This window comes from Vespula pensylvanica, chromosome 4 (assembly GCF_014466175.1).
Source record: "Vespula pensylvanica isolate Volc-1 chromosome 4, ASM1446617v1, whole genome shotgun sequence".
Taxonomy (NCBI): Eukaryota; Metazoa; Arthropoda; class Insecta; order Hymenoptera; family Vespidae; genus Vespula; species Vespula pensylvanica.
This window is the reverse complement of record NC_057688.1, coordinates 5341504-5362549: the sequence shown is the minus strand read 5'-3', so window position 1 is coordinate 5362549 and position 21046 is coordinate 5341504. Positions and strand designations below refer to the sequence as shown.

General features: G+C 34.9%; 1 protein-coding gene across 3 annotated transcripts in view; it reads left to right on the top strand.

Moving 5' to 3' along the window:
• Positions 1 to 20300, top strand: part of LOC122628441 — a 31929-nt gene extending 11629 nt beyond the window's left edge. For all 3 annotated transcript variants that reach the window (XM_043810749.1, XM_043810751.1, XM_043810750.1), the window contains 2 exons: positions 14388 to 14622; positions 18287 to 20300. In XM_043810749.1, coding sequence (XP_043666684.1) covers positions 14388 to 14622; positions 18287 to 18615 — 564 coding nt within the window. In that variant the 3' untranslated portion in view covers positions 18616 to 20300. The remainder of the gene's footprint in view (positions 1 to 14387; positions 14623 to 18286) is intronic.
• The last annotated feature ends 746 nt before the right edge of the window (positions 20301 to 21046 follow it).

Sequence of the window (21046 nt, the reverse complement as noted above, 5' to 3'; positions counted from 1 at the left end):
TTACCATCTTTTTTTTTAATACGTCAAGAAAGGATATTTTCAAAAAATGTCTATCACTCGGTAAAGTCTATTAAAATGTTTAGATTTGAAAAAATGATTTGTGAGATTAACCCGAATCAATTATCGTATCTTCGCTTTGATTGGATCCAACTAAGAAATATGAAAAAAGAGATAGAAAAATATATAGACCAATATATAGAGTAATGTGCTTTTGAAATGAGGTCTAGGCGCGTACGCATCGTTTAAAAGGCAAAGTTTAATCATGCTCTAATGTAGGTCTAATGTAGGTCTAGCATATCACGGACGGGAACCCAAGGACCAACATCCCATGACCTACATGCAGCTGCGCATGCTTCCCCTCTATCTTTTACCTTTGCATATACACATAAATCTATACAGACATATACACTTTCTATTCTCTCTCTTTCTCTCTCTCTCTCTGTCTGTCTGTCTCTTTTTATAGCAGTAGCAAATCATGAACATTAATAGTTATATCAACGATTATCGTATTGTTTACTACTTCTTGTTAACTACTTCTGATCAATGCGATTACAAAATAACGATAAAACTCAACTTAGAATATAAATACAGTCCGATGATCGTACACCATTGTACGAAATGCACTATGCGAATCATTCTTCCATTTCAAAATCTACAGTCTCAAGAGAACTTTTTCTACTTGTAAGAATATCTTTTCTTTCATCCTTCTTTTATCTGTTTAAATTCGAAAGTTCTAAGAATAGATATTCTTAGAGATAGTATGTAATAGTTTTAGAGCAATATAAAAACGAATTTAAGTATAAGAAAGAAAGAAAAAAAAAAAAAAAAGAAAGAATGATCGAAAGAAAGAAAGAAAGAACGAAATAAAAGGAAGAGAAAGAAATGAAGATAGAGAGAATATTTCGGTAGAAAGGCGGACACGCGTTTTCCCATTTATTTTTCATTGAACATCGATTCGTCCCTGGGCAATCTCGATTTATTTTACCATTTGCCAACCATCCATCTCCATCTGTTGAGGACTTATCTTTGAAAGATCGATCGATAATTCGACATTCTTGGCAGAGAACGGTTCTCGGTTAGGAAAGACAAGTAAAAACTAGCTAAACTTAATTCTCCGTGGTATCGTAAAAAATTGTTATAAAATATATTCCTGAGCTCCTTTTTTTTTTCATTTTTTACTTAATTAACTAACACATTCTTGTGAAATTTTTGCAAAAGATTTTTTGCATCTTCATTTGAAAACGAAAAAGAAAGTAAAACTACGTAATTAATTAACGTACGATTACGGATAATATTATGTATCGTGGCGCACAATTTTGTATAATTTATATACGTTCGCATAATAGATTACATATATTTTTGTTAAAAGAAGCGCACGTAAATTTATATATATATATATATATATATATATATATATATATATATATATATATATATAAAAGAGAGAAAAAGAATCAAGGACAATGGAGTTACGAAGGATCCAATTTCATTTCGGAAAAATGTGAGTTATATTCGTCGAGACAACAAAAAAATGTTGAAAGGGTCAGAGAGAGTAGAACGTTGCTGAATGTCGAATTAACGAGGAGTTGCGACAGCCAAGGGGAGAGTTTTCTCCGGTGAGAAGGTTAGTCGTGCGAATCCAGGAAAATGAAAACGTTGCTTTTGGAAAGTATCCTGCGGCTCGCATTTAAACTTCCGCGCACGTTGCGCGAATGGAGCTTCCTCAACCAAAGCGTCAAACTTTATCGTTCGGACCGTAAAATTTGCACGGGTTAACAGAAAATTTTCGGCTCGTGCGGTTACATGACCTTTTCGATACACTACGAGCGTGAAATTTAGGTCGGAGAGATAACGCTGCAGATGTCATCTCAAAGTACAACTTTCGTATCCCCTTTTTTTTCCAGATTTTTTTTTTGTTACCATTTTTTTTTTCTTTCTTTGCCTTTGTTTCCAAACTCGGTCTTCGTTTAGAAGAAAAAGGAAAAGAAACAAAAATTTTACTCCAACATGAAGATAGCAAGAACAACGGTGGTGTTAAAAGAATAAAAATAAAATGTCTGCGATAAGTAGACACATTTATTTCATAAAAAATTAAATGCCACGTTAGAATTTGTTTCTTTTCTTTTCTTTCTTTCTTTCTTTTTTTTTTTTTTTTTTTATTATTATTATGATATCCAAGTACTAAAATCAAGATCGTATAAAATGTTCTACATAGACAAATGCAATTATCGATCACTGTCCTATCAAAGATACCATCGCATGTATTAATAATATTATTAGAGCAGAACATCTCTCTTATCGGCATTGGTCCATCGGCGTACGGTCCAAAGCAGCTGAGCCAACTCGAGATTTTAATATCAGATCCTGAGAATAGCAGGAAAACAGAAAAGGGAGATGAAAGAGGAAAGCTCAGCTTCGAACGCGAGCTTGCATGCAAATGCATCGCATAAGTTAGCATAAATAAGGCTTGTCTCTCGCCTCTACCTACCATGAGGAGGTTAAGACAACTGATTTTCGGCATTGAATAGTAGCTGTGTGTCAGACATAAACCAGACGTCACCCAGACTCGAACGTGCGTGCGCGCTCACGCGAGGATTATGCTTCCTCGAGGGGTTTTCCTACGAAAGCTTCAACCCTTCTCATACCATCCAACAACACCCCAAAATCTCTTTTAATCTTGCCTTATTGTCCCATTTCAAACAAAGTCTACCTTAGAATCATGGATTATTTCCTAAAATACGATATCTAAGTAAACGAGAATACAAGTTTACAGAGAAAATGATGATTTTCTTTAAATAATGATGATGATGATGATGATGATGATGATGATGATGATGATGATGATGATGATGATAGTAATATTAGGTCTTCTTAAATTCTTTTAAGAGAATTTTCAACGAATTGAATATTATACCTCAATGAGTTCGATAATATACGAATGAAAAATCAATAACCTCTCTTATAGTGCTTCTAAGAATCGAAATTTATTATGCTATTTAAAGAAAGAGAGAGAAAGAGAGAGAGGATACTGGTTCATTGAATCGAATATGAGTGCAAGATCACGTTACTCGTGATCGTATACTGTTTCATTTTACAAAAATGAGATCCAGAATAGTCGCTTAAAAAAAAGAAGAAAAAAGAAAAGGAAAATATAGAAAACTCAAATAAAATAGTAATCGACGTATTTACATAATATTCGAACTAAAAACAAAAGAAACATTTACGCAATAAGTTTGGCTGCTATTGAATTAAATTTTTTTGTCCTTTCTTCTTTTTTATTCTTACTCGTTCTGGGAGTAATTAAATGATCACGATTTATGGGGAGAAAGTTTATATCATTAGTTAAACTCTCTCGTGTATGAACTCCTTCCAAGTTTCCCAACTGTAAGAATAGTTAATATTAATCGTCATTTTCTCTATGCCTTTCGTGATAATGGAAAAAAATTAAATGGTCCAAAAGTACTTAATTGTGAACAAATGAAAAGAAAAAAAGAGAAAAGGAAAAAAAAACAATGAAATTCGTTAATTTTGCTACGTTACGTTTCGTTCGCCCCGTTTTTTTTTTTCTTTTATTTTCTATTGTTTTGTTATGCTTTGTTTCCTTTTTTTTTTTTTTCTTTCATTGGGGGAAGGTTGGCGAGGAAAAGAAAAAAAGCTCAGTCCAAACGAATTTCACCAGATCGATCGATCACACCTGAGCTCTTTTGTACGCGTATGTAGTTTTAGAAAGGAGGATCGAAAATCGCGTTCCTATCGACAAATGGGTTTAAATCGTGCTAGTTCGTGTGAGTGAACGAGCAGACACGATAGCTCCAGCATATCGGTCTTTGAAATTTGCCTGCCGATACGTAACTCGTCCTACGATTGACGCGGAAATAGTTACGTTATCTCGACTAGAAGGATAGGAACGTGCTTCAGGGAATAGTACGTCGAGATCGATACTCTTTCTCTTTCTCTTTCTCTCACTTTTCGATCTTTGGAAATAGATGGCTCGTCGACAGGCAATTATTAACTCTTTCTCTCTTTTTCTCTTTTTTTTTCTCTCCTTTCCTTCAGTTTCTCTTTCTTTTTTTCGCACTTTTTCAAAGTAATAGCTGTAAATTAGAAAAAGATACGAAGACAGTTTACGAAAAACGAAGAAGACGAAGAAGAAGACGAAGATGAGTAATAAGTTCTTCGAAATGTAAAGAGAAACTAAGTAGAAAATTTTCCCGATAAGTTTAACTTTTCGCAGTGCGTTAAATCTCAAGATTTTCTTTTTCTTTTTATTTTTCTTTTTCTTTTCTCTCTCTCTCTCTCTCTCTCTCTCTCTCTCTCTCTCTCTCTTATTCCCCTTTTCCTTTTTGATCTTTTTTCGCAAAATGCCAACTTCAAGGCATCAAACTCGAGGATAAAACTCGGCTGCATCGTTCGTTTTCACATCGCGGAAGCCAAAGGAAGTTTTCCACCTTCGACGAAGTCGGCACGGCATTAGCCAAGAGGGTGCCCAGCCATTATTATATTTTGTATTTAACCAAACTTCGATGCTTGTTCCGTAAGTTAAGCTTCTTCTACCCATCCTTTCTCTCTCTCTCTCTCTCTCTCTCTCTCTCTCTCTCTCTCTTCCTCCCTCTTGTCGAAAGAGGATGAGAGAAAACTTTCGAAAAGGGGATGGCAGCTTCCGTCGTCGCCAAGTGAACGTTCTCATTTGCCTTTCAAAGGCTCGCTAGCAGCCCTATCCCCACCCCCACTTTAAACCACCCCATCTCGCTACCACACTCACTATTATTCTACGAGATACGAAGAAGACTCCACCGAAACGAAGGGTACCGCCAGTCTTCTACGGTTGAAAGACGAGAGAAGCTGGGAGAGAAGGTTGGAAATCTTGTTGAGTTTTCCTCCTCTCTCTCTCTCTCTCTCTCTCTCTCTCTGTCTATCTTTCTCTCTATCATTCTCTCTCATTCTCTCGTTAGCAGCTATTAAACAATGTGCAAACGTAGAGAAAAGAGCTCGTTGGAAAGAGAAAGACAGAAAGTAAGAGAAAGAGAGAGAAAGGGCTCACGCGCGTGTGTGTTTGTGTTTGTGTCTATGTGTGAAAGAGAGTGTGTGAGAGAAGAACCATTTACATGCTAGCAACTATTCGCGATATAACGGAAGCCTCTTCGTTTCGAACCTAGTGGTCTCCTCCTCCTCCTCTTCCTCCTCCTTCTTCTGCTCTTGCTTCTGTGTTCATTCTTCTTCTCTTCTTCTTGATCCTCCTTTTTATGCTAGAGCTGCCGGTGGATATTAAAATTATGAATCACGCATGTCAGCTCGCCCCCCCATGAAATTTACGTCCTAAGCATTTCGCGAATTCTTCGGCGTCGTCCTCGTCGTTCTCGTCGTCACCGTCGTTAATTTTTATGTTCTTTTACTGTATCCTTGTTCTCTCTTCTTCTTTTTCTTCTTCTTCTTCTTCTTCTTTTTCTTCTTCTTCTTCTTTCTCTTTTCTTTTCTTTTCTTTTGTCTTCCTCTCTTTTCTCTTCTTTTAATCCCTTGCTTCTCTCTATTTTAATATTTCTTTTAATACATCTAGTGCGAATCGGTGTTGTTTCTGAAAAATTTTTTATGAGAAAACTTCATTATCATAGCCGAATAAAATAATTTTCGCTCTTGGAATAGAGATGAAAAATTTTTTCTAATAAGTTCGAATCAAGTTTAAAAAAGTTTTAAGATTCTACGACGATTTAAAAATTTTCGAAGCATTCTTCCACAAGTTCCTCGGTATGATCTTATTAAAGTATCGCCCTTTATATTTCCCGATTGCTTCTGGATAAGTTAAATGAAAACCTTTAAGTACCTTAAAACTCTTCTATTTCCCTCTTTCTCTCACGTTCTTTTCCCTTCTATGTCTATCTCTCACAACTTTTATTTACTTCCATCAATTTCCTATGACTTCGTCTAAGCATTCGCTTAGAACCCTTTAATATCGCAGATCAAAATTAAAAATAAGATTGAATGAGAAAATATGTGACGAAAGAAATTTTTATTCTTTATATTTTCATTAATAAATTTTACAACGATACTAGAATAATAATTATACATATCACGAAGTTAAGCGTAGAAAGAAAAGAGAATAGAGCGATGAATTTTAATGTTCTCTTTATTCAGAAAAAAGAAGAACTTTGTTTACAATTAGTTTTCCGTTTGAGGGAAACCATGGGAGTAAATTTATGGCTTCGATGCTTAAAACGTGACGCGACTAAGATGTGCATAGAACTACGAAGGGTTACGAAAGGGCTACCGACCAGCTATAAGATTTCAACGAAGTTGTAAGGTCGTAATCCTACGTCGCAACTTTTGATATACTATAAACTCTAAAGTAGAAAAGGTAAAAGAAACATGAAATCTTTTTGCAAAATTTTGTTTTCATTTAATTCTTCATTTAATTACTATGTCATTTTTATTTGAAATTTTAAGATTTGTTTAGGTACCTACATTTATAGGTACTGTAAGAACTAACAATCTCTGAGGTTAAATGAATGGATAGAGAAACTGTATGTTGTTAAGTTTGTCTTCGCTGAAACTAGTCGAACGGGCTTTAGAAATGTTCGTAATTTTAAACCCGTCTACAACGTAAATGTCCGCAGATATTCGTAAAAGTTTATGCTCCCTGGGCACTCTCCCACTTTTATTTATTCTCTCGGAAAGTATTCGGGATGAGTTGTTCGCACGTTGCAACACATTTCAACAAAGGATAAAAGAAGAAGAACAAAAAGAGAAAGAAGAAGAGAAGAAGAAAAGAAAGAAGAAGAAGAAGAAATAGAGAGATAGAGAAAACGATGTTTTTCGTTAAAATAAATTTACTCGAAAGGAGCAAAAGTCTTGCCAAGCAAAATTCGTAATTTTAAAACACGTTTAGAGTATCTACGATACACTGGAAAGATAATTTCTAAGAAAAAAAAAAAGAAAGAAAGAATAGAAAAGAAAAGAAACAAAAAAGATAAAATAAGTTGAATTTCTTAGTCCAAATTTCCTCGAAAATCTACAATGTTCTTGCTCAGACTTGACCACTTCATCTAGTCCATTCGTGTTTTACGAGGTTAGTAAATATAAAAAGAAAAAAGAAGAAAGAAATAAAAGAAGAAGAGGAAGAAGAGGAAGACGAGTGAAACGAGTACCTAACTATTTTGTGCTAGACCAAAGCTTGATTGGATCTCTGATCGATGGTACGAGCGAGCAATGAACGTCAAAGCTCAAGTGTTTTCTACTTTCTTGGAGAACGATAGTGATGGTTTCATAGAGGATTAAAAAAAAGAAGAAAGAAAAAATATATTGGAACGATCGAAAAAATTTCATTTGTTTTTCAAACGAGAATCCGTAAAAATAAAAAACTTTCACAATGAGCACGATATATATCACGAAATTTAAATTCTTTATTTACGCCCAAATATAAGCTGAATAAATATTCAGAGGATGTCGATTAAATCCAATTAAATTCTGACATGAAAGACGTGTAATTAGAGAGAAATCATAGTGACATATGAGATTTCAAAGTGTGATATCGACTGATTCTCAATGAATCAATGTACATACATTCTATACGTACGCATGAACATATGTATATATACATATATATATACATACATATATATATGGGTCGTGTAACATTCTGTGCACTTCTGCGGGCGATAAGCGGTCGGATATTAAATCGGCGTAAACCGTAAAGTCCAATGAGTTCGATTAATTCAATATAGGATGAGTATGCTCTTTATACCAACGAGAACCACCTCGGATGATCGAGCTTTAACGCTCGATAAAGTAATAATAACATTCAAAGCAGCAATGTTCTGGCATACGTACGTACGTACGTACGTACGTACGTACGTATGGAGATATGTAGTAACGTATATACATATGTACACATACGTTACTATTTCAATTACAAAGAGCCCCTTTACATATACAAAGATACATATGTATAATACATAAATCTCGTATAGGAAGATGAGCACAATTTAAGATTACATATAGAGATAAATATGTATAATAAATACATAAATTTCATACGAATTGGTGATTATAAAAATATTTTAAATCAACAATTTGTTTTTCAAAAATTTGTTTATTACTATAGCAATAATTTAAGTTGTAATAAATGGCAAAAGAAAAAATATATAATTTGTTAGACCATTTTCAGAAGATGTATATGTTTCAAGATTTTATTGTCAAACCTTTTTTTACGGTATTGAAATAAAACGTTGTCATGTAAAATTCTCTCAAAATAAAAGGAAATAAAAAAAAAAGTTAAAAGAAATAAGATCAATGGTATGTAAAAATAAAATCAAATATATATATCGTTAACAAGCACAACAGTCATCCGTCAAAAACTTGATAATTAAATGAAAAAAAAAAAAAAAAAAAAAAGAAAAAAGAAATATTCGTTTCACTGTGCAAGAATTCGAAAGATTCATCGTTTATGTATATATACATCTATACACGTGTATATACATATACATATATATATATATATACATACATATATACACGTGTATATAAATAAATAGGTCATATATTTATTTAGCATGCTTTTATTGACATGCTCTTCAATTCTTTGTTTAGACTGAATTTTCTACTCGTCGTGAAAATACTCATACGTATGTACACATACGAACGTTCGATCGATCTATCGGATATGTACAAAGAAACGGATGTAAAAAAGAACGGATCTCCAAAAGAATCTATTTTTATATTATTACAAAAAAAAATCTGTGTATTATTTTTTCTAAATAATAATATATCTCGCAAACGTTTATTGTATTTGCAGTTTGTCAAATTATTGGTAAAGAAATTAGATATGCTAGATATGATACATTCCCAATTATCGTGGTTATAATCTTCACTCAATATTCGGAAATTTCAAGACTCGTCATTAGTCTAGGGAAATCCTCAATGTGTCGATTATACGGCTCGTCAAGGTAATCGTGTCGATGGTAGATGATAAACGACCAATAGAACGGCTTGATGTATCATCTTACGATCAAGATCCATTAGGTTCTTGATTTTATGTTGAGATTTAAGGAATGAAAGAGGCCTTCAAATTAAAATTAAAAATCTTATTATATTATACGAGATGTGTATATATATATATATAGCTTTAAAAAAAATATATATTTTTTTTTTTTAAAGCTTTAAACACACACATACAATTTTGTTTCAGTTCATACGATTATACTATATATATTTATTTACTTTTTTTGTTATTCAATCATGAAAGATTGGTATTGGTAAAAAGATCAATTGAAAAACGTAAAATAGAGAAACTATATAAATCGGTTGAATCGCTCGAAAGTAATTTCTTATCGACTCCATCTTGGGACTCGCCACAATTGTTTAGCCGGCGTTCACCAAAGGGACGATAGGTACCCTTTTAAGGCCGAAACCCAGCCAGTTCGAAGTTAAACTTTATCTCGAAGATACTCCGTAGCAGGAGATAGCTCCATTCGTTCCATTAAACCACGAGTACGAATCCAAAGTACGGACCATACAATTTCGGTTTAGTTTGCGCTTGGTCTAACAGAAAATATCTCGATCCAGATTCACTCACTTACGTAAGGGATATAGACGATTAGGATTCGAGAAAAAAGAAACGACGAAAAAAAGATTTCTATATATATATATACACAGACACATACTTGCATATATCGTGTGTGTGTGTGTGTCTACGTATGTGTATATATATATATATATATAAAACAAAAACAAGATCGCAAAATATCAGGAAAAAGTATCTTAAAGATAAAAAAATAAAAAAAAAAAAGAAAACAAGAGAAAGGATGGAAAAGTAAAAGGAGGGAAAAAACCGGTACCATTCTCGACGGTAAAATCTCCTTTAAATTTCGTTTTACGAATAACGTTGCTTTAAAACGTAAAAACAATTCGAAGAAAATCTCTAAAAGAGAGCGAGAATACTTTTAGTATTATTCGAAATCGGATTGTCCGAGTTAAAGATAGAAAAGGGACTGAAACAGTCGGTCGTTCGCAAACGCAGATGCGCGTGCGCAAAACCGCATGGCTGTTCGAAGAGGAGCGCAATCGTATCGAAAAGAAAAGAAGAAGAGTATCTATATAGTCGAGTTTTATCGCGTTCAGCTCAGGAGGACAGCTCTTCAAACGTTGACACCCCCTGTCTTGAGATGAAAGGGGCTTCGACGTTCCGATAAATCGTCGCGAGTTTTTCGATTAGATCGTCGTCCAGCAGGTTCGGCTAGACGTCACTAGATCAGGCAATCTCCAAAAAGGAGACAGAAAGGTGGGATTGGAGAGGAGTAGATAGAAATAGAGAGAGAGAGAGAAAGAGAGACAAGAGAATAGAGATAAAGTCTTCTCTTCTTACGTGTGGCACCTACAGCATCAATTTCGGTCCAGTGATATACGAGCGAATATTATCCGGCAGGGACACGACACTCTCTTGAAGGTAGTGGAGAAGCTCAACGTATGCAGAGCCTCATCGATTTCCAGCCGTTTTGAGAGCACGGCTCGACAGCTGGCAATTTTTCCAAGAAGACGTGCATTTGCATCTTTACGACTTTTGACGAGCGTCCCTATCTTGTCTTCTTCCTCTTTCTTTTCCTCTTCTTCGTCTTCTTCTTCGTCTTCTTCTTCGTCTTCTTCGTCTTCTTCTTTTTTTTCTTCCTTTTCATCCCACCCTTGCTTTCATTTTTTTTCTTTCCTTTCAACACGTGTGACTACTTCGTCTTCTTTTAAAAATCATTATCCTTTTTCTTCGCAATCTATATGTACTGATTCCTTTGCTCAATTTTATCATAATACCTTAGCACCTTATGTCACTGATGTATGTATGTACTACTTCATCGAGTTTTTGCGATCATTCATTATCGTATTATTGTACTCCGGGAGATTTTGTTTTATATCTGTATATGTGCATGTATAAATTATAGAATAAATACAAAGTACATCTACGAGGATCTTTTTAGTAATATCAAAGTCGATTATCAAAGGTTTTAACTTTTCTTTGTTTTTCTTTTCCTTTCTTTTTTTTTTTTTTTTACTAATCGAGACAGAGAAAGAAAGCATTATCGATCGGAAAAGGGATTTAAACCATTTCCAATCGATATCCTTTACAAAAAATACTCTAGACGTAATTTCGAACGGTGAAGTAGCTTTGATTAATTCTCCTGGGTCAATTCGTGCATAATTGTAAAATTCGAATAACCGAGATCACGTTGTAGTGTGCCTGCATCATCGAATAATTCGATATTTTTCGGTGACTCTCTGAGCGTCCTCACGCGTTGGTCGATCGGCCAGAACCATATTTACTATGTCGTTAATTTTAAAGCTCACGACCACACTGCGAGAGAGTATATATAGGATGAGGATGGAGGAGGAGAGCCGTCCAATAGAATGACAATAATTTACGACGAAAATAAAGGTTAGAGAGAAGCCCGGATGGCGTATGCACACACACACACACACACGCGCGCGCACACGCACGCACGCGTGACATACACCCACACATCCACTTTCTCTCTGTCTCTCTCTCTCTCTCTCTCTCTCTCTCAATCTCTCTCAATGCAGTTTTGTTGATTCGTGTTCGTATTCGTCGTTCTGTTGCCTCGTGGAAACATCTATTCGCGAATAGCCCCATAAAGACGATCTTTTGCCAACGGTTATGACGTTATTGCGTAACCGCGAGCTCACAAGGAACGACACGCTTCGATGATTCGTGTTCTGAGTTTAATGCTAGCACAAAAGGGACTTTGTGCATTATAAATCTCTTTATTGTCCTTATTCTTTATATCGCTCGATATTTAAATGAACGTTCATTTCATTATTTCTTATATTTTTTATCTGCTTTTCTTTATTTTAATATTCTATATCATTCATATCCATCTGAAATACTAACACTTTTTGGTAACGAAATTATTCGTGATATTTTTACAATAGATCTTCACGTCGGTCATAATTTGCTTTTATCGATGCTTTTCAATTTTTTTGAGGGATGAGCGAGAGCCGGAGAGGGAGGACGAAGAGTTTCGAAGTAAATTCGATATGCGTTTTAAAATCGATTAATTGACTGACGTAAAAAAATTTTTTTTTTAAGAGAAAAAGAGAAAAGGAGAAAACATAACGTCACGAGTACGTTTTCGATTAATCGCCGACTTGAATGTAATAATGTATAAAACGTTGGCCGGTTATCGTTATATCCTGTGATCTTCGTAACTCAATGGGAAATACAAAGAGAGCTACGAGGATAGCTAACGTCGTGTTGTACGCTCGTAAAATGCTCGTCCACCTGCGTTATTACGAGCTATTGCTCGATACGTTTTTTCTCGCTCGCTCCCGCACCATCCGGGAATCCTTTTGAAATTCGCAAGCGACCTATTAAAGGGTTGCGTAATTTCTCGGCCTGACGCGATCCAATTAAAGTAATGAACAGGCAAACTGAACTACCGAATATCAGGGTTGCGTTATTCGCATTGTTCTCTGTATAGCCAGTACAGTCGAGAACAATGATTACATTCGACGACGGTGATAAGAGAAAATTGAAAACGTACATACATACACATATATGTATGTGTGTGTACGTATGATATATGTATGTATATGCGTGTATTAACAAAAAAGAAGATAAAAAGGATTAGCGACGATTAATCGATAAGCTTCGTACGTTTTAATTGGTTTAAACATGAAACGAGAGATCACAGTGGATAGTTCAAAAACATTTCAAAACCGAGAAATATTTGAAATTTGAAATGATTCGCCTATATTTTGCGAGATCGATTTTACCATCATTCCTTTTTATCTGACAGGAGTATTATCACAGAAATGTTTCACGGTTTGTTTCGGACTGTACCTGGCGTAACGCGAGACAGTAAAATCGTGTATAACATACATACTCGCTGGCACAAAAGTATAGTAGACTATGTATACGCGCGTTGCGTTTATTAACGTGGAAGAGAGAGAGAACGAGCTAGTGCGACTCGAAAACGTGTTGGCCTCGTCGGTAGCTCTGTAATCGTACCGAATGAGATTCGACGGGGGCTCGGGTATCATGCGTGCGAAACTTTTAATTGCACCGGAGATTCTGCATACATACGTACGCATATACATACGTACATATGCATATATATATATATATATGTATGTATGTATGTATGTATGTATATATCGTTTAAGCTCGAGACCTGATTATGCGTCTCGTTTCATTCGATCCTTCCTCGCGAACGAGATTAATCGTAAAAAGGATTTCCAAGTTCGCGTGCCAATGTGCTCTTCTTTATCCCTTATCCCTATCTTTCTCTTGTCTTCGTTGGAAAGAGAGCTTTTAAAGCTCCGTTAAAGCTTTTTATCGAAGCCCGTAGATAACTACTTGTAATTTGCGCACTACCGTTTATATTACACATATTCATCATCGTGAAAGAAATATTATACGTATTAATTTTATTTCAATTATATACCGTGGACGTAGATAAATTTAATTAAATGCGATGCATTTAACAATTTCCTGATAAAATTTCAACTGTTATACGTAACGCAAAATTAAAGAAGAAAAAAGAGGTAATCGCGAAAATTTTGTTAATTATAATAGCTATTCGCAACTAGTAATAAACTGTTTTTCGACTGGAAATTACGCATTGCTAGATCGTTGAATTTCATATAGAAAAGTCTAAAGGGAATTTTCGTGGTTGCCCGCGAAATGGGATACTCTAGAGGCTATATTCGTTCCATTCCGCTTGCTATCATTTTACCAGAACCATGTACGAGAAAGAGAGACAGAAACAGAGAAAGAGAGAGAGGGAGAGAGAGAGAGAGAGAGAGAGAGAGAGAGAGAGAACGAGAACTTAATCGCTCGGCGATTATGTGCTCGATAAATCGCCCGTAATTTAGTTTAAGCACTCTGTACCATTATGTACATCCTGAATATAGAGCTACCAAGTTCCTGGATTATCTCAACAATTGAGACCTCTCTCTCTTATAAGCTATCTATAATATACTCGTACGTAATATATACTTGTGCACTTTATCGGTTGCATATTTGTATATACTTAATCTGTTGACGATTATAATCGTACAAGAAGAAAAAAAGAATCAAATAAATTATAACAAAAAAGTGGAATACACCATGGATTGAATTATCATCGAATAATATTGTTATTGAAAAAAATTAACTCGTAAAACTCGTAAAAATGATATCTATCTAATGATTTGATAATTGTAATTGCAAAATATTTACAAGAGTTATATAGACATATCCATGTATGTGTAATTGAAATTATATTCACGTTATTATATATTTTATGTGAATTTTATGTGAACAGTTTTGAATATATTATATTAATAAGCAATTTATGTAGGAGGAGAATGTATATAGGTAACGAGTTAATCGATTTACATGCCGTTTTCAGATAATGGGCAAGTGGTATGTCGTTGAAATTCTGGAGCATAAGAACGATCCGATAAGACCCATGACCGGTAAACGCGTACTACTCGATTCCTGTCCAACCGTTCATCTACGCTCGCACGAATATTCCTCGCTGACACTTCTCTGGACCGAGGCTGCTGGAAACTTGGAATATACGTTTCGGATATCTGACATAACCAGGAAACCCGGATTCTGGATGTCGACTTCTATGCAAAATGGTATTTTTCTTTCATATGTATAATATATACACACGTATATATATTGATAAAACATATCGAATATAACTTATTTATAACAAAAAGAAAAAAAAAAAGAATTTCTAAGCGTAATATCTAGTATATAAATTTATTCTAATGAACGTTAAATAATTTTAAGGTCGGAGCTTTCGCGAAAATTTATAATATTTTCTTTCTTCTTTTTTTACCCGTCACATTCTCTCTCTCTCTCTCTCTCTCTCTTTTTTTTTAATTTAGTCGTTCCAACGTGTATATAAATGGAAAATAAATAGAAGAAGAAAACCAATCCAGGAAATAAAAAACCTCAATGGGAAAACACGTAACCCCGATGGGTTCGGATCGGACGAGAAAGAGAAATTTACTTTACTGTTTGATAGATTCCGTCTTTTTGAAGTCTCTGTTTTGATAGGAAACAAGAGAGCTCGCTCGACGAACCAACTTCCAATGGAAAAGCAAAGTTCTTTTGAAAACGATTATCGTAAGCTGCCAGATAACCGATCGCATAAACTTCTCAATGCACATTTTGGAGGCCCCTCTCGAGGAGAAGTTTTCGAAACTGTTTGAGGAATAAATTGGATTAACCGGCCGACCAAGCTTCCACTATAAAGTTACCATAAAGCCACCACGAAGTTACTTTATCTTCGGGATTATAAGGGCCAGCCATTAAAAATCAAGATCTACTTTCCGCCATATCATATTTTAATTTTCTCTTCTTCTCGGCCATCTTCGAAATTCGAAAAGATTTTATAAGGAGCTTTACGAGCTTGCATCTTTTAAAATAACAGAAAAACGATTGAGTTCGATTTTCTTTTCTCTCTTCCCCCCCCCCCTCCCCCCCGAATAAATAGAAAACTTCCAAAGGGAGAAAGAATTTTTCCGATGATCGTAAAATGATTTTAACATTCCTTTCCTCGCGCTATAATCGAAACTATGAACGATTTGTCAAACCATTCAGAGAGTCAGTCTCATCGAGCGAAATACGAAATCGTATAAATTTGATAGAATGAGATTTAATAGAAATATGATGTACGTTATAAAATTACGCGACATTTATTTTTCTCGCGAACGTTATAACAAAATTAGGAAGATAGATAAGGAAGAAAAAGTTGATATATCGTTAAATTATATCGAGATAATAGAAAAGAAATATTAAGAACGATCGTTTGATATTCATTTGATGCAACAGCTATCCGGAAAAATAATTGTGGAAAGTGAAAATCGTTAAATTCGAAAATTGATTTTCAATCCGTTGAAAAGATTTATTAGCACTGCCACGAATAAGATTAGATTTTTTTACCATTTTATTTTCTCCTTTTCTTATCTTTTATTTCTCTTTCCCCTCCCCCTCTCTTTCTCTCTCTCTCTCTCTCTCTCTCTCTCTCTCTTTTCTTTCTATTATCTACGATTACTTTAGACAGCAGCTGCCTCATCGATTAAAAGAGTGCCATGACCGAGATATTTGCTCGATTGTAAAAAGGAATAACAGATCGTTAATACTAATTACAATCAAAAAAAGAAATTGGATTCGAGTTACAATCTCGGAAAAAAAAGAAAAAAAAAGTTAAAATATTCGTGAAATGATTTTCTTTTACAGAAATTTTTTGTAACGTCGCGTTGTACGAATTTTATGATCGAAACGAGACGCAGAATATTTACAATTTAAATATTTTTTTGATATCGATTAAACTAGTCGATATCTCCCCTCTAGATAGGTTCATATGAAAAGTTTCACTCGATTCGAGTCAACGAATTTGCTACGTTCTCATTTTGCTATTCGTACGAACTCAAAATTAGTTTTTTCATATCCTCGCTTTAAAAGACTGTCCTCTCGTGGACAACATCGTATTCACATTTGTTACAATTCTCTCTCATATCTCTCTCTTTCTTTCATTTATAATCTTGTAACAACCAATTATGGTTGTCGAATGGCATGGGACATCACTGAAAAAGAAAAAATTCATAAAAAACTCGCTGGCACGAAGAACCGAAATGGAAAATAATTTAATAAAAAAACGTTCGTGTCCTTTCTTCTAAATCCCTTTCTTTCTCTCTTTCTCTCTCTCGATCGTACAAAATCGTGAAATATGATATTTCTTGGCAATAACTCTTCATTTCTCGATCTATAATAGACGTACGTACGTTTGACAATAAACGTATATGACAGAGCAAATAAATTTCTTATTGTCAGATATTCGATTCGAGTTGTTGAAGCGATAAATTAACGAGTTCGTTGTGTAGAATCGAAACTCGTAACTCTAATGCACAATCACGTTGCTCGGAACGTTCGGAATTCGTTGATCTCCCCGAAGAGATGCCGTTTTACGGACTTACGAGAGTGAAAAAATGGAAGAGTACTTCTCTCGGTAAATTCTTCGGGTTCGTTCGCAAATATCTCATCAGAATGCAGGGGCCGTTGGTTTGTACTAAAAAAAAAAAAAAAGGAAAAGAAAAAAGGAAAAAATGAAAAAAAAATGGAAAAAAGAAGGAGAAAATAAAAAGGAAGAAGGGGAGGAGAGAGAGAGGGAGGAAAGAGAAAAAAGAGAAAGAATAGCGAAAGGGTTGGTGGACGAGTTTGCTACGTTTTCGACGATGAAAATCGTTATTTTTGTGGGGGTCGCGAAACGTGACGTAAATTTTTATACTCGTGTTCGTCCCTGGTCAGCACTTGGTGGTAGCCAATGAGAGAGGAAAGTTCAGCAGGTAGGAATGAAATCTGTGCACAGTTTCTTTAACGATCTCAACGAGGACGCATCATTATCTAATTTTTATCGCTAGTCTAGTTCGTTAGAGAGAAGAAAAATTGTTTAAAATCGGAAACCCAGTCGTTTGATTTTTAACGATTTTTTAATTTTTCTTGACTTTTTCACTCGAGTCGACTCATCACTTTTATTCGTTAAAGCCCGTGAAATATTTGATAAAATAATATTATCACGGTTTATAAGTAAATCGATTATTATTATTGTTGATGGGAGTCCTCGTTACTTTCGTTTCACGTCAAAACCCACGGGAAAACGGTTAGAGTAACAAATGATATGAACACGTATGTCGTATTATGTGTCATTATGTCGTTAGGTAGCTATTTAGCCTTTGATTAGAAATTACACGTCGCTGCTTGCAGACGTATTACATACGTTAACACGTCAGAAATGTAAACTTTAATCTACGTTTAAACGAGCACACCTCTACACGGTCCAGTACGGAAAACTCCATGCGTGTGACGTTTCGATGATCGCTCTTACAAATGTCGACGATCCCTGCTGAATCTGACGTTTCATTGAAAACGCTTTTCACCGATCGAGCAGTTAACGGCACGTAAAAAATTTCACATCCCCTGCCTTTTATCTCTTTCATCTGTCGGTGACAACTAGGATGCAATAATGATTACCCTTGCATGAGAAAGAAAGAAAAAAAACGAAAATGACGTTATCTATATAATATCCCTGGTGGAAACGACAGTGTCGATTATTATTTCGCTTTTGTTTCGTTGAAATACATATATACATACATACATACATACATGCGTATGTATATGTAGATATATACATATTGACGAATGCATGATGTAAGAATAATAGACGAGACCAAAAAAGAAATAATATCGTGTCAACATCAAGATCCTAATCTCATCGATATTTTTCTTTCGTAGGAACGTTGACAGAGAAGAAATACACACAATTCGTTGGTTGCGTTCACGTGATGAAAGCTGTGGCCTCGGACATGGTGTTGACCTTCTGCTCGCGAGGCCCGGAAAGCCAACTTTATTCCTTGCTACTCTCTCGGGAACACACGCTTAGTGAGGCCGACAGACGAGGCGTTCACAATCTTCTTGGCCGACGTGGTCTCAAGATTGTTGGAATTCGTGAGACCTGCATGAACGGTGCAGCTGGATGGAGAAGAGCTACGATTGACCTCGTTGCTTCTACGACCCTTCTCGCTCTCCTATCTTCCGCGATTCTCTCCAGATCCTCACAGTAAAACTTTTGACATGAGACCATACGACTACTCCGCGATTTCTCGAGCACCCTTTCGAAGAGCCCTTCTCTCGTCTCTTTGAGTCACGTAGATCTCGCGGATAATCTTCGCTCTTTTCCTGACATAACGCATTTCACGATTTTTCACTATATCGATACTGTTTCTCAATTTCGATCGATTCACTCGAATACCGTTAGAATTAGCAGAAAAATTTGTTTTCAAACAGAAAAGAAAGAACAAAGAGACAAAGTATTTCAAAATATCAACGATATCGATAGCATTACGAACATTGTTACTTATCCATGAGAAATCTTTCCGACGATATTTCTGTGAATCGATACAAATGAGGGATATATTCGATATATATATCACATCTTTCATTCATCCTTTACTTCGGTTTTAAATAGCATCAAAGAATCGTTCGTAAGAAGATATTTCGCGTAAAGATTTTGTCTTAAAGAGAGAGAAAATAGAAAAGTAAAGAAATTGACAAAAAAAATTTTAAAAAATTAATAATAATATTAATATTAATAAAAATAATAATAATAACTATAATAATAATAATAATAATAATAATAATAATAATAATAATGATAATAATGATAATAATAATAATAATAAATAGAAACAAATTCATGTTGGAAGGTCGAACTCCGAGTATCAGCTCTAAGTAACACGACAATATCGATTTACACACCGATCCAATTAAATTTCGATTTTTCAATGGGTACGACTTTTCAACGTTGATATCTTTCTATCTTCGAAATAGCAGTAATAGGACAAATTTTCAAAGATGATCCGAGTTCGTTGTACTCGTAAGTTAACAATCGAAATCTTTTCGCAAAAGGCAAAGAGATCGTAATGGCATGGCTTAACGTTAAATGCCAATTGGGCTTTTTTACGCGACCACGCGAATTTTAATCGTCGATAAAGTAAAATTCGAATTTAATAATACTCGCATCTATATCACTATGCGTCGCGATTTTTTCTGATATATACATATATATATTATATATATATATATATATATATATATATACTATATATATATAGATAATTAAATAACTCGATCGTTCTACTCTCGAAGTGTCAGCTGTTTACCATGCCACGTGCGTCTTTTAAGCAAGAAAAGTGAATTGTTGATTTTGTTTAAATTCATTGAAAGATTTATTCTTTTTTCTTCTCTTTTTTCTTTCTTTCGAATGATCGTTTAAAATCGATCATCGATCTCGTCGTTCGTAGCTCGTCTCGATGTTAACGATCGACAATGTTTTAGCTAGATTCTTAATATGAATGAAACGTCGTATGCAGTTAATTGTTGATTCAAATTGTAATCTATGCAAAAAAAAGAAAACAAAGAAAAAAGACAAAAAAATAATCGCGAGAGACTACGTGACGTTGTGTTTTAAAAAATGCTCTAGAGTCTTTATTTATTGTACAGAATGCTGGATATATGATGATATATATATATATATATATATATATATATATATATATATACCATCATATGGTATGTATATATACATACATACATACATACATACATACATACATACATACATACATACATATATATACATATATATATATTACGTGTATGTAACTGATCTAGTACCTAATACGATGTAATCGTATGCTTATTATGTGTATAAATATGGAAAAAAAAGATAATAAAAACTGGAAGCCGACATGTTTTTTCTCGAAGAATCTTTTTTTTGTTCGATGATCGACAGTTCAGAGGGAGATTCACCGATATGTAGGTATATACGAGTATACACGTGTGTGTATGTGCGTGTGCGCGTGTATGCGTGTGTGCGTGTGTGTGTGTACCAATCGATTAACGCATATCCGTTGTAACGGGATAGTTCGAAGGCGATCGATTGATTCTTTTTTTTCTCAAAGAGACCTCTACATTTAACGTGAAAATTCTCTGGGCAAAGACAGGTACATGTAGTACGTGCACACAAGGTTATCGAGAGGAGAACACGGGTGTTAAAAGGGTGTGTAAGCGTGATGACACGGAGAAAAGAGGGTCATACATGAGAAAAGGATCATCCTCTATCAATCTCACTCTCGGCTAACTCGAAAGCGAAATGCCTGGAGAAATCGTAAAGGAGATCGCATGAGAAAAGATGGGGGTGGGTTGACTTGAACGGGGATAGAAAAGAATACGAAGTGGTGGGGGAGAGGGGAGACTAAATATAGAAGCACGAAAGAGAAATTCGATAAAGAAAGAGAGAAAAGAAGAGAGAGAGAGAGAGAGAGAGAGAGAGAGAGAGAGAGAGAGAGAGAGAGAGAGAGAGTAAGTCGAAACTCATCGAAGAAGAATTGGTAAGCTTGCTTGAATGAAAAAGAGAAAGAGAAAGAGAAAGAGATAGTCCGATTGGTGCTCAGTCGGCTCGTAAAAGGAAGAATGAAAGAGTCTTCTGGAGGG